The sequence below is a fragment of the Pseudophryne corroboree genome, chromosome 5 (assembly GCF_028390025.1).
Source record: "Pseudophryne corroboree isolate aPseCor3 chromosome 5, aPseCor3.hap2, whole genome shotgun sequence".
Classification (NCBI taxonomy): Eukaryota; Metazoa; Chordata; class Amphibia; order Anura; family Myobatrachidae; genus Pseudophryne; species Pseudophryne corroboree.
In genome coordinates this window covers 546,674,326-546,687,314 of record NC_086448.1, presented here as the reverse complement: position 1 = coordinate 546,687,314, position 12,989 = coordinate 546,674,326, and the positions used below count along the sequence as shown (strand labels likewise).

The 12,989-nt window shown below is 43.4% G+C and overlaps 1 protein-coding gene across 3 annotated transcripts in view; it reads left to right on the top strand.

The window, feature by feature from the left end:
* The window catches only part of TPMT (thiopurine S-methyltransferase), a 240,762-nt gene that overhangs the window by 176,896 nt on the left and 50,877 nt on the right, over positions 1 to 12,989 (top strand). For all 3 annotated transcript variants that reach the window (XM_063923228.1, XM_063923230.1, XM_063923229.1), the window contains exon 6: positions 1,345 to 1,419. In XM_063923228.1, coding sequence (XP_063779298.1) covers positions 1,345 to 1,419 — 75 coding nt within the window. The remainder of the gene's footprint in view (positions 1 to 1,344; positions 1,420 to 12,989) is intronic.

Sequence of the window (12,989 nt, the reverse complement as noted above, 5' to 3'; positions counted from 1 at the left end):
CAGTGTGGGTAGGTTCACTGTGTCTGCAGCTGAGGGTACCAGTCTTGTTTCTTCTCTGGATCTGTCCTTTGGGGCTTGGTTAAAAAATGAAATTTCCAGCAGGGAATATTGGAAGAGGGAGGAGTAAATACAGAAAGTGAATTTAAATTGCCAATGTCCTGAAGGAAACTCTGGGGCAGATGTATTAACCAGCAAAAGGCATAAGGAAGTGATAAACCAGTGATAAGCGCAAGGTGATATACCCACCAGCCAGTCAGCTCCTAACTGTCAATCTGCATATTAGAGCTGATTGGCTGGTGTGTTTATCACCTTGCACTTTTCACTGGTTTATCACTTCCTCCAGGGTAATACATCTGCCCCTCTGTGCCTGATTCAGAGATGTATGTAAATGCATTTGTATGCAGCAGCTGTGTGAGACTATGCAAATATTGCATAGTCTCACACAACATAATATCCCAGCAGCTTTGTAAATCCCAGCGGCTACATAGTTCTGGATGGGCCTAGGTCACACAGCATGGTCGCAGGAAGTAAGAGGCTGGAAACATTGCAGTTATGTACAAGATTGCAGTGGTGGACTCATACACCCGCCAAAAATAGTTGCAACATGCCTACGTCTTTGGCCTCCTCTTTCCCATTACCTCTATGGGGAGTATTCAGTTAGTGCCGTTTTTTTTGACCATTAAAAAAAAAACTTCACTTTTCGCCAGGTTTTTAGGTTGAATTTACATTCGACCAATTTAATACCATGCCGTTTTTTCGATTGGTTGAAAAATCCGGCACTGGCGAAAACCACGTGTATCTGTGAATTCGCCGCTGATACACATGTTTTGGTGAATTTGCGGCCGATTCGACGGAAAAAAAAAGTGAAACGGCATGGGCGAAAATGGATTAAAAAACGGGCGAAAATAGCCACAACTGAATACCCTGTGTCGAATTAGTCAAAAAAACGGTACTTAATTGAATATCCCCCTATATCTCCAAGGCCTGTGCATATTATTCTGAAGGTACTCCGGGGTATGCAGTGCCAAAACTTTTTATGATATCATTTTTAGTTCTTATAACTTGTTCCACAAACCAGAAGAAATTGGTGACATTATTTCAGAAATGAATACAATAAGCATATGAATACTTATAGCATAGAAGTTACTGTGTCTTGTTACAACTTGTAATATTAAATTTTTTCTGAGTACTGTCGCTTTTTATGATAGAAAGAAAACACTCCCCAGGATTTATTGTCCCCCAATATATTCAAAGTAAAGGGATTTAATGGACGTATAAAAATCCAGTTGTTTTATGCAGATATATGAGCATGTGTCTAAATGGTTCTGTTTGTGTTATTTCTAGCTCAGTGATTGGAAAGTTTGACGGAATATGGGACAGAGGAGCACTGGTAGCTGTGAACCCAAGAGAAAGAGAACGGTTAGTGTTTCCCATTTTCTGAAAAAACAAGCATGCCTATTGATAGTCAGTTTTCTACCTTTTAACACAAGCTATTTACTAATACCTTCACGCCGTAATGGCCGCTAAACCACGTGCACGTGCTACGCACTCCGTACGCTATTTGCGTACAAAGACCTCGCACGTGGTACGCCAGTTACGTACACACGCTGCGCTGAGTGTACGGAATACGCACAGCGAGAGTACACACAGATAATAACCTTTTAAACCTTAAACACAGAGTATGATTATACTGTAAGTCTTAGTATTGAGATACTGTAATGATATACCACTGGTTAACCTGGATATTTAAGCAAGCTGTTTGAGTGATTGAGATACTCAGAAACCCTTTGTACTAGCTAGAGAAACACAGACACCTTGCTGAGGTTCCAACACCTTTACTAACGAGATTTAGCTATGTAAAAAGGAAAAATACAGTTAACAGCTTATACACTACAGCACTAACATAAAACACCTAAACAGAATACTAGACATAAATATACAATAGCGTCTTAATCCTAAACAATAACAGTGAGAGAGAGAGAGTATGGCAAATACAGACAGAGAATAAGTTGGTCACAGTGAAACTTACACACGTGGGAATGAATCGCCTGCGCTATCTGGAAATCCAGCTCTCAGTTAATCAATGATGAAAACCTTTTGGAGAGAAGTGAGAGAGCTGGCCCAGGCTGGCTGCCTTATATACACAACATACAGTACACTACAAAGGGCCCTACTATCTTATTGTTCATTGGACACAGGAATGTCCCTCTGCATTACAACAAAAGGTCATAGGTGGATTTGAACAGGTGGGCTGCGACTATTTCAAACTGCTCAAGTGGGAGGAATCCTCAGGACTCCCACCACATGTGTAATAAAACAGCAAATACTTTTAAAGTCCATAATCTACTTTTACATATAACTATAAGCTGGAGCGACCGATCTCTTCCTAACCAACACCGGAATGATTCTAATAAAATACTCTTCGGTTAGGTACCAGACACCACTGCTCAGACCCTGTCTGACCCTTCGTATCATGCAAAGAGGAACTCCCTTGTCCATGAACCAGTTACACTAAACATACTTACAGATATTATAAAAGGGAATATTACCTACAAAACACATTATATTGGTTAAATATGTAGCGATCGAGTCGCTCGCTAGTCGCACACAAACACCGCCGTAAATACACATCCCGGAGCGCAGGCGACGCCGGAGCGTTCCCTACGCAACCTGAGGGGATGCGTACGCACGGGGGAGTCGGTGCACGAGCAGCGGGCACGTGCATTGGGGTTAGTACAAGGCAATGGTGAATCATGATATTTTTCGACTTTGACAGTCCACCCTTTGGCAGTCATCAATAATTGCCACTTCCTAAACAAAACAGAAAAATATGTCATCATGTAAATACCTTTTTATGATTGGGTAAGGGAGGAGAGGAGAAGGTGAGAAAGATATGACCTAGTGAGATAGTAGAAGCGTGTGTGTATGAATCCATGTCTGAGGGGTCATGTATCATCGTGCCGTACGTGTTTTAAATCAAGCTTCGAGGTATTGCGAAGTATACATTTGAATCCTTCTTATCCCGTATTAAGGGTCTGTGGATGGGCTGTCAAACTCTACCGAGCTCTTTTTGGCTTTTGGTTGCAACAAATGGGGTGCACATTAGTTGATGATACATGAAGGGGGAGAATATGTGGATGCTAATATGTGAGGATCACCTGTCGACTATGTGAGATACTACCTGGAGGTTGTAGAGATGAAGATAAGAAACAATCGTTATAAATGCAGTCGTAAAACTATGTGAGTTTTAATAGACAGTCGCCGATTGAGGTCTTGTCTGATGTCTTGTCTTGATGTACATGTTGTCTGATGTCTCTCGGTGCTTTTGCTGTAAGTGGCGAGCAAAAGCTGTTCCAGTGTCCATAAAATTACAGTCTCTAAAGTTTTGGGTTTTCCGTAGATAGTTAAAGTCACTAAAAGTATTGGGTGTCTGTGACACAGTTCATCAAAGGTCTGCATAAAAGAGGTTGTCAAATTCTTCTTCCACGCGGATGTCTTTGTACCTTGGAGGAAAACAAAGGAGAAACGGGTGAAAGAAACGGACCGTGGAATCACATTTTCATCACTACATTGTCTCTATCGTTGGGTCATAAATCAAATTAGTTGTTGTTATTACAGTGTCCTCGCTCCTCAGACTCATCATTCTGGTACTACCTTTACACTTCGTTAAAGTCCGAACGCATCTAAATATCAGACCAACCAATATGACGACTCCCAGAATACACAAGAGAAATTTCCCTACATCCATTATAATGCCTTGGGCCCATTCTCCTAAACCAGAGAACCAATTTCGTGGGTTCAACCATGATACCCAACTGGTCAGCTCATTACTCACAGCAGCGAGAGTGAGATTATGTCTCCTTCGAAACTCCCACTTTAATTGCAAAATGTCATCCATCTTTTGGTCTATGACCTCGGCCGGGTCCTCAGTGCTGTTTGTAATATACGTGCAGCACTTTATACCATACTGAGTTGCTAGGGTAACACAATACCCACCTGTCACTGCTGTGAGATAATTGAGAATCATCCTATGCTGAACCAGCTCTGTTTTGTAGGCTTGTAACTCTCTCCCAGTGTACCTGAACGTGTCGTCATACATTTCGGTGATATTGTCTAACAAGTTTGCTAGCGCAGATATATACCTATAATTTATCACTCCTCTGGCGGTACGAGTGATATCTAACGCGAGTAGGAATTGAATCCCGGTGGATTCATGGATCAAATCAGGGGCCGGATGCTCTGTCCTTTCTATCAGGTGCCGTTTAACGACGTGCTCGTAGTGAGTGTGAGTATAAGGAGCTTGGGCACCGCGGTGAATGTCTTTCATTTTGATATGGGATACAGTCATTACTTCAGGCAGTACTTTTCCAATGTAACACAATCCCTCTGAGTTTGGGGCAAGCCACTTATACGCCTTCCTCCCGCATATGAAATATGCATCATCAGAGAGAACATATGGGACTGAGTATGACATAACCATGTTACAAACTTTCCATGTGAAATCTCCTAACCCTAATTCTCCCATCTGTCTAGTACACGTATCCGATTGTATGATATGTGCACAGTATCCTGGTGATACTTCTCCAACTCGCATTGTCCTACTTCCTAGAGTGTACCTATACCGGAAATATTTTCCACTGTTGACTATGTGGCGTATAAGTTCTGCATCTATGGGCATTCTGTCGGCTCTGTGTGAAAAGGTCATGGTTTGATTACTCCATGACACTTTCCAATTTCCCGGCTTTCGGGGATTGGAAATGTTAAAGCATACTAAGGACCTATCCACATGATATTGGTGGAGCTTCAAACTAGGAGGACTAGAGATATTAAACCTCTTGTCCACCGGCCTCCCACCGCTTAACTCAAGTGCCTCTCCTACAGTTAAAGGGAATGGTACTAGTCCTGATTTGCTATGACCTTGAGGTACTTGAGAGCATACCCAACAGTCTGTCTGGTTTAACACTTTATCCACTAAGGAGTGATAATCACTCAATGGATGCCGGTCCATGTGGATATTAAAACTGGACTGACATTTCTTGATGCACCCATCCTCAACTATATTGTCACAATGCCTACAGATGCAGTTCTCTTCAGCTAACAATCCTTCACAATTCCTTCTATTGTCAATGCTACCAGATCGTTTTCTGATACTTGCCTTTACTCGGTGATTGTGTTGCTCTTGGAAATCTACGCCTCCATCCTGGTCATCCGAACCCATTCCAGATCCTTTCTCGACCTCCATGGTACTCTCACCGAAACAGACTGCTCTGGTCAACAACAGGGTCAACAGGAAAATCCGGATCACAGTCTCTTGGGGCGAGTCCATCTTACAGGAGGAGAAAGAGGAATTTGTAATGGGGGTACAAAAAAAAGAATTTGAGGGGAAAGAAAAATTATACAATGCTTTTGTCCTCTAGTCTTGTTGTTCTTCTTGCTCTGTTGTCATCTCAAAGGTGCTGTCTCTCAGTCTTCCAAACGAACATTTTGGTGATACAATGTTCCTTCCAAATCTGCGATCTTTCTGTAAGGAGCAAAAATCTTGCATTACCATTTGTCTAACTGATGTGTGACATACCATCTGTAAAGCATGAGAACATGAGAGAGAAGAGAGAGAAAAAAAAAAAAAACGAGAGAGAGAGAACAATTCATATATATGTTACATAAAACAACAAACAAAAAAAAAACATTGTCAGATCTTCCGTTCACCATCAGGCTGTCACACCAACACATCCATTGGTATCTTTGCGCAGTCTCCCCCACCAGTATTTCCACACTCCACCCTTTTGTGCCTGGCCAGGACACACCGATGTCGGTAGGTCACACTGGGGTTAGGCAGACTTCTGCAAAGACCAAGTAGCTATGTGATGTTTGAGTTCTGCCGATGAACGTCAGAGATGGGGAAAAAGAAACATTTACAGATAAATTACAAAGTTTACCCGGCCGTTCCTGTGTCTACAAGGAACTGACCTCCCAATATCATTTACTGTAACCTCAGGTTTACTATTAGTCCTAATGATCAACTTTCCTGACTGCATATTACAGGTGCGGCCCAAACTTCTTCCTAGGTGATTCCTGATTACAATTTCGTGTATCATGACTTTGCTCATGTTTTTGTCTAGGGGGTTGATATACCTTTTGTGGATCTTTAAACCTACAACTTCGTGCAAAATGACTTTCCTTCTGGCAATTATAACATCTTATCACCTTTGACTTACCCACAGGGATCTGAGGCTTCTTACCTCCCTGTGCTTCCCTGTTTCTTTGGATATCATGGTCATGTCGTTGTCTAGGGTGTTGATATGACTTTTGTATATTTCTTGATCTACAATCTCTTGCAAAATGTCCCTCTTTGTGACAATGATAACAAACTATCACATTTGAATTTCTCACAGGGGTTTGGGGCTTAAGCTGGTGTGGCTTCGTTGTCAGGGCTTGTCTACTGATTGTCATTTGCTTACTGCCCTGTGACTCCAGGTGTCTTTTGATGTTCCATTCATTGTCAATAGCAGACTCTCTCAAAACAGCCACCGAGATACCTCTCCAGTGAGGTAGAGAGGTTTGTACCCTTGTTCTCAACACTTCCTTTAAACCATCCATTAATACCTTAACCGCTATATCTCTATGTTGTGCATTTCTCTCAATGTCCGTGATCCCAGTATCTCTAGCCATTACTTGCAGTGCTCGATTGAAATAATTAGAAGTACTTTCTCCTCCTCTTTGTCTTATGGAGAAGATTTTGTTCCACTCGACAACGGCTGGGAAATATACTCCTAACTGTCGGTTGATCTGCTTAATACATTCCTGATTGTGTTCCTCCGTACGAGGTACTTCTGTGTCTAATTTACAATCAGTAATACATTTCGCAGGATCAACACTGGAGGGCAAACATGCCCTCAGCACTGTCCGCCAACCTTTGTTGGTGGGTTCTGTGGAGTTTCCTAGTTCTTTAATAAACCTCTGACATGCAACTAGATCTTTCCTAGGATCAGGGAATTCAGACATAATTGCTCCCAATTCTGTCCGGGACCAGGGACGGCGCATTGCACTGTCCCTGGCGGGAATGATTCCCTGAGCGTCAGTCTTCCCATTGGGGACTGTGATCACCCTGACAGGATTAAATTCAACCACATCATCTTGTGTTGGTTCTACAATATGAGGTACATTTGTTTGTGCGTTATACATAACACCGTACGTACCTGTGGACACGACCTCACCTGACCCTCCGTTAGGGGGTTTGACTACTGCCTTTACCGATTTGGTCGCGTCCACCTGGATGTCTTGTATGATGGCTGCTGGAAAAGGTGCCGACATCGTGCTGGGCTCACTTTCTTGCTTGTAGTCCTGAGGGAAGTTTAACATGGGGTGCAACTTGCACGGGTTAACAGTTGTACATTTAACAGTTTTACTTTTATCATTATTACATTTGTTACAATTATTCTTATCATCAATAATACAGTTGCTAAGTGCACAATTATCATATACCAGTGTGCCATTCTCTATAACCACTTTCTCTCTTGTTGCCATATTTTTCTTACCAAAGTGAGAGTCAGCTGTGTAAGCTAATCCTCCTTGTATCTCACATTCCCGTTGCCATAACTGTAAACAATCATAATGTCTGATTCGCTGCTTGCTGGATTTAATTAGACATATCCTTCTCCTCAGATTTTGTAACACCTCGGGACCAGACTAAAACTGCCTACCTGTGGGAACTTTTCCCCGTCATGCACAGTCATTCTTTCCCATTCATTGCACAAAACCTCTGTGTGTGATCCGTACTTTTCACACATGATATACCTTGCCGACCCTATTGGCCGGGTTACTAAATCAACCTGAACCAGGGTTGATCGTCCCTTACCTGAACAACTGGCCCCCATCTTTGCAGGTGTTGCTTTCACTACCTCTGACCTTCAAATCAGGGTCTTCAGCGAACCCTTACAAAAACCAAGTTGCCCGGGGTAAGCCGACGGTGAAAGTTCGACCGAGTGCTTTCACCAACTCTTCGCCCACGTTGGCCAGTACTTCAATCACTGACTCAGAGCTGCTGTACCCAACCTAGGGCCCCTATAAACCTTTTATTTACTGGGGCGTGTGGGAGTAGGTTACCCGTCCCCAGCAAGTATCGGTTGTTAGAGAATTCCTGAGTGACCAGCGAACCTCCCTTAAAATAAAAAAATGTACACAAATCACGTTAGAATGTACAAATAGCATTTATGACCCCTCTCATACGCAAACGGTACTGGGTCAAGTTACAAACTAATGCACACAATTACATGCGGTACAATTGTACTGCACATAAGCAACTAATCTTATGTGCGGAACGACCAATGGAATCGATAATTGTGGCTGCGAATTCCTTCAGCCAGAGCTTAATGGCCTATATGGGTACCGCACCAACCCTCCTGGGGTTGTGCTTCTTGACTTTATCTTATAGCGGACTTCCTAGTCTGCTGCACCTAGACCTCCTGGTCTGTCTCTGGACCTCCTGGTCCGTGACCTCCTGGTCTGTGTCTACAGTAGACCTCCTAATCTGCTATACTCTAATGCTCTTATTTCAATATTTAACAAGGGATGCCTCCCAAGCCACCACGCGCTGTCACTTTCACGGATGTATCTCACGAGAACTCGACTTCCGGGGGTTCCAACAAAAATGAGAAACATATATATGCACACACTCTTTCACCTCATATACTCTTTACTTTCTTTTCTGTACAGAAAATTCCTTTCATGCAGTATCACAGGCTAGTCCCAGAGGAGTTGCAACTAGAGAAGGATTTTAAATTTTGGACACTGAGATTAACTTGCGCTATTATCGCGTTGCTTCCGTATCGCCTACTAAAACAATACTATCGTGTGATTTGTATTAAGTGGGCGTACACATACGCTTCGTTGCGTAATATACGCTACGTGTGTCGACCCTTGCGTCGCGTACGCTTGTCCCGCCCTTTGTTAGGGACACGTGTACACAGGCCAGACACGTCCACAGTAACACAAGTAACACGTTTCTATCAATGCAAATGATATTTAACTGTAATCATTTACCGAGCACCACCTTGTATCTTAGGCAAAGCCATGTGCGTGTTTTACAAATTACTCCCTTACGTATTAATTTTACTTTTAAGTACCAATAGCAACAAATCTTTCTCAGCACGTTATCAATGATAAATGGCAAACAGGAAGGCGAGATGTGAAAATACACAGATGAAAATGCAATTCTAAATTAATCTAATAACATACAGATGTGTCCACTTACATCTTTGCTAATTTGCTAAATTTGGCACAACATGCAAAACATGGCTAATGTGTTTTGCATGAGTAACGAGTGGATGGATTTTTGAATTTTTGTTTGCCATAATAGAATATGTATAACGTAACATATTAAAGAAGCAAGTTAAGAAAAATCACAAGGCATGGCTAAATCTCTGAGTCTCTAGTATGTTAAACCAAGCCATACATGGCCGGATATAGCAAAGATGTATGTGGACACATCTGTACATTGATGTCACACACATATAATATTTACATCTATGTACTAATCACTATTACATCTATGAGACCTTATTCAGTGCTTCTAATTTGCATATGAATGTGCTTTTAACTATCTGTGAAGGCGATTTCTTTCACTGCTGGGAGAGAGAAAAAAAAAAAACAGTTGAGAAGTATCACCAGTTACACAGGTTAATTTGCATCTCAATGGCCCATCTCACAAGTAGCAGAGTTAAAACAGACTCTTGAAGGGAGAAAGAGAAAAAAAGAAAAAAAAAAACTTTGTTTTATTTCTGTGTGTCGTTCTTACATCAAATATTAATTTTACTATTAACTTACATTAAACCCTATCTGAACTATTTATGATTGATTATGGTATGGATTAAATAAATGCATTGAAAACTCATTAAATGGTGATTTCTTTTTGACAATGGATGGCTGATTATTCCCGAGTCAACTGAAAATCAGCCATTCAGAAAAAAAAAATTTTTTGACCTTCCCAAAATGGCCACTGCTCCTCCCCCTTCCACATCCATGAGGGTTACACAAAATGGAGGACAGACCATGCGGCTTCTTTTGTCACAAGGAAAATCATCATTCAAGCCCCTGAAGTTATTTTTAGGCCTGGGTTAAAAATAAAACTATCAAGCTATGCAGAGCGATTAAAAATACTTTTAAACCTATTTAAACAGACAAGCAATCCAATCTGCGTGTGCAGTTGGCACCAAATAGAAATTAAAACCAGATTTAAAAAGACAATAGCTTAATGTTCTTACCTTCGGATTTCACCAGCATCCCTACAAACCAAGAGAATCAGACGCAGACTCTCATCTGATCAGCACTACAAGATACCACCTTCCGCCCTTTGCTGATCGATAAAGTCTGCGCGTTTTCGCCTGACTGCGGATATGAGGTGGACCGGACTTGCCCCCAATTGATAGAGTCAGTTTTCTACCTTTTAACACAAGCTATTTACTAATACCTTCACGCCGTAATGGCCGCTAAACCACGTGCACGTGCTACGCACTCCGTACGCTATTTGCGTACAAAGACCTCGCACGTGGTACGCCAGTTACGTACACACGCTGCGCTGAGTGTACGGAATACGCACAGCGAGCGTACACACAGATAATAACCTTTTAAACCTTAAACACAGAGTATGATTATACTGTAAGTCTTAGTATTGAGATACTGTAATGATATACCACTGGTTAACCTGGATATTTAAGCAAGCTGTTTGAGTGATTGAGATACTCAGAAACCCTTTGTACTAGCTAGAGAAACACAGACACCTTGCTGGGGTTTCAACACCTTTACTAACGAGATTTAGCTATGTAAAAAGGAAAAATACAGTTAACAGCTTATACACTACAGCACTAACATAAAACACCTAAACAGAATACTAGACATAAATATACAATAGCGTCTTAATCCTAAACAATAACAGTGAGAGAGAGAGAGTATGGCAAATACAGACAGAGAATAAGTTGGTCACAGAGAAACTTACACACGTGGGAATGAATCGCCTGCGCTATCTGGAAATCCAGCTCTCAGTTAATCAATGATGAAAACCTTTTGGAGAGAAGTGAGAGAGCTGGCCCAGGCTGGCTGCCTTATATACACAACATACAGTGCACTACAAAGGGCCCTACAATCTTATTGTTCATTGGACACAGGAATGTCCCTCTGCATTACAACAAAAGGTCACACATTATATTGGTTAAATATGTAGCGATCGAGTCGCTCGCTAGTCGCACACAAACACCGCCGTAAATACACATCCCGGAGCGCAGGCGACGCCGGAGCGTTCCCTACGCAACCTGAGGGGATGCGTACGCACGGGGGAGTCGGTGCACGAGCAGCGGGCACGTGCATTGGGGTTAGTACAAGGCAATGGTGAATCATGATATTTTTCGACTTTGACACTATATATTTAAATTTGGTTGTAATATGGTGACTTCTTATGAAAAAGGAACAAATTGAGACTTACATTTAACATTGATACATAACACAGGCTTGTCTAAATACCTCCATCAGGCTTTCTTATTTGTGAGGAGGGAGGTGTTTATGTAAGAAAACAGAGCTAGGTGACAGCTTTGAAGACTTTCAGTGCAAAAATGTACTTTGTGGATATCTGGATTCATACACGGGTAGGGCCATTGGGGATGCGCTCGGCATCCCGGTGGTCGGGATTGGAATCCCAACACCACTCAAGAGCCCGGCGCCAACATCCTTAAGGAGAATATCAGGGTTAGGGTCCGGGTGGACGGGGGAGGATTAGGGTTAGGCACTAGGGGGGGGGGGTTAGGAACTAGAGGGGTGGTTAGCCATAGCCGCCACCCCCCCAAGGGTTAACCATAGCCGCCGCCACATGAGGGTTAGTCTTAGCCACCTCCCCCTGTGGGTTAGCCGTAGCTGCCACCCCCGAAGGGTTAGCCATAGCCACCATCCCAGGATGGTTAGGGTAGGAGATGGGGGAGGGGCAGAATACTTAACCCGACCGATGTCTGGATCATCAGTCGGGATAACATACCCAGCCTGGGCCATAGAAAGTCACAGTGATTCCGATACCTACAGAATCAGCTTTTTGGCCTATGTGAAATCGCATCAGGATACTGGACTAAATATGTAAGAGGAACCTCAGCTGCCTGTTAATTAGTGGGGATATAACATTTTTCTGCAGCGGGGTACACTGGGATTCCACAGGGAATACATTGGGGTGTAGAGTTGGATCTTGATCCGAGGCACCAACAGGCTAAAGCTTTGACTGTTCCCAGAATGCATTGTACCGCCTCCTCTATAACCCCGCCTCCAGGCACTGGAGCTCAGTTTGTAAGTTGGGGCCTGCAGTGCAGGTCATTAACAGGTGGGGCTGCGCTAGGCAGCCCTGAAAAGAGCTTTTTAAGAAGACTTCAAGTGCCGCAGCACTATTTATGTCAGTCTGATATTCTGTGCTGTGGCTCCATCACACCCCCCAGCAGCGCTGCATACTCCCGCGGCCGGGGTTCCGGGTACTTGCAGCGGAGGCGCACCGGTTATCAGGCACACAACCGCTGACGCTCTCCAGGTTTGGTGGCTGCACATCAGGGAAGAGGTAAGAGGGCCCCCAGGTGGGACCCGCCGGTTAATCGCGGTCCGGTCGCGGCCCCAGGAGACGGACCACACCGCTGGCGTGGACACTGTACTGCACAGGGACCCCACTATATACACCAGGGCAAGGGAGCACAGGTCGGATTTACTAAAATCTGTTTCATATAGGCTCCGCAGGACCCGGTGGTGAGGACCAGACTAGGGAATAAGGTGCTGACTTGTAGCCCCTCCCCCAGCTCCGGGCGCCATCTACTGCTGGTGTTCCCGTTCTGGAGCTGCATTTCACTCTCCCTTACTCCCTGACAGAGATTTTGGCACCATCTTCACTACTAGCTGGGCTGATCTCCGGGACTGCAGGGATCTGTCTCCTCTGTAAAGCCACCTGTCTCATCAGCGCTGTGCATTTACAGGCACTT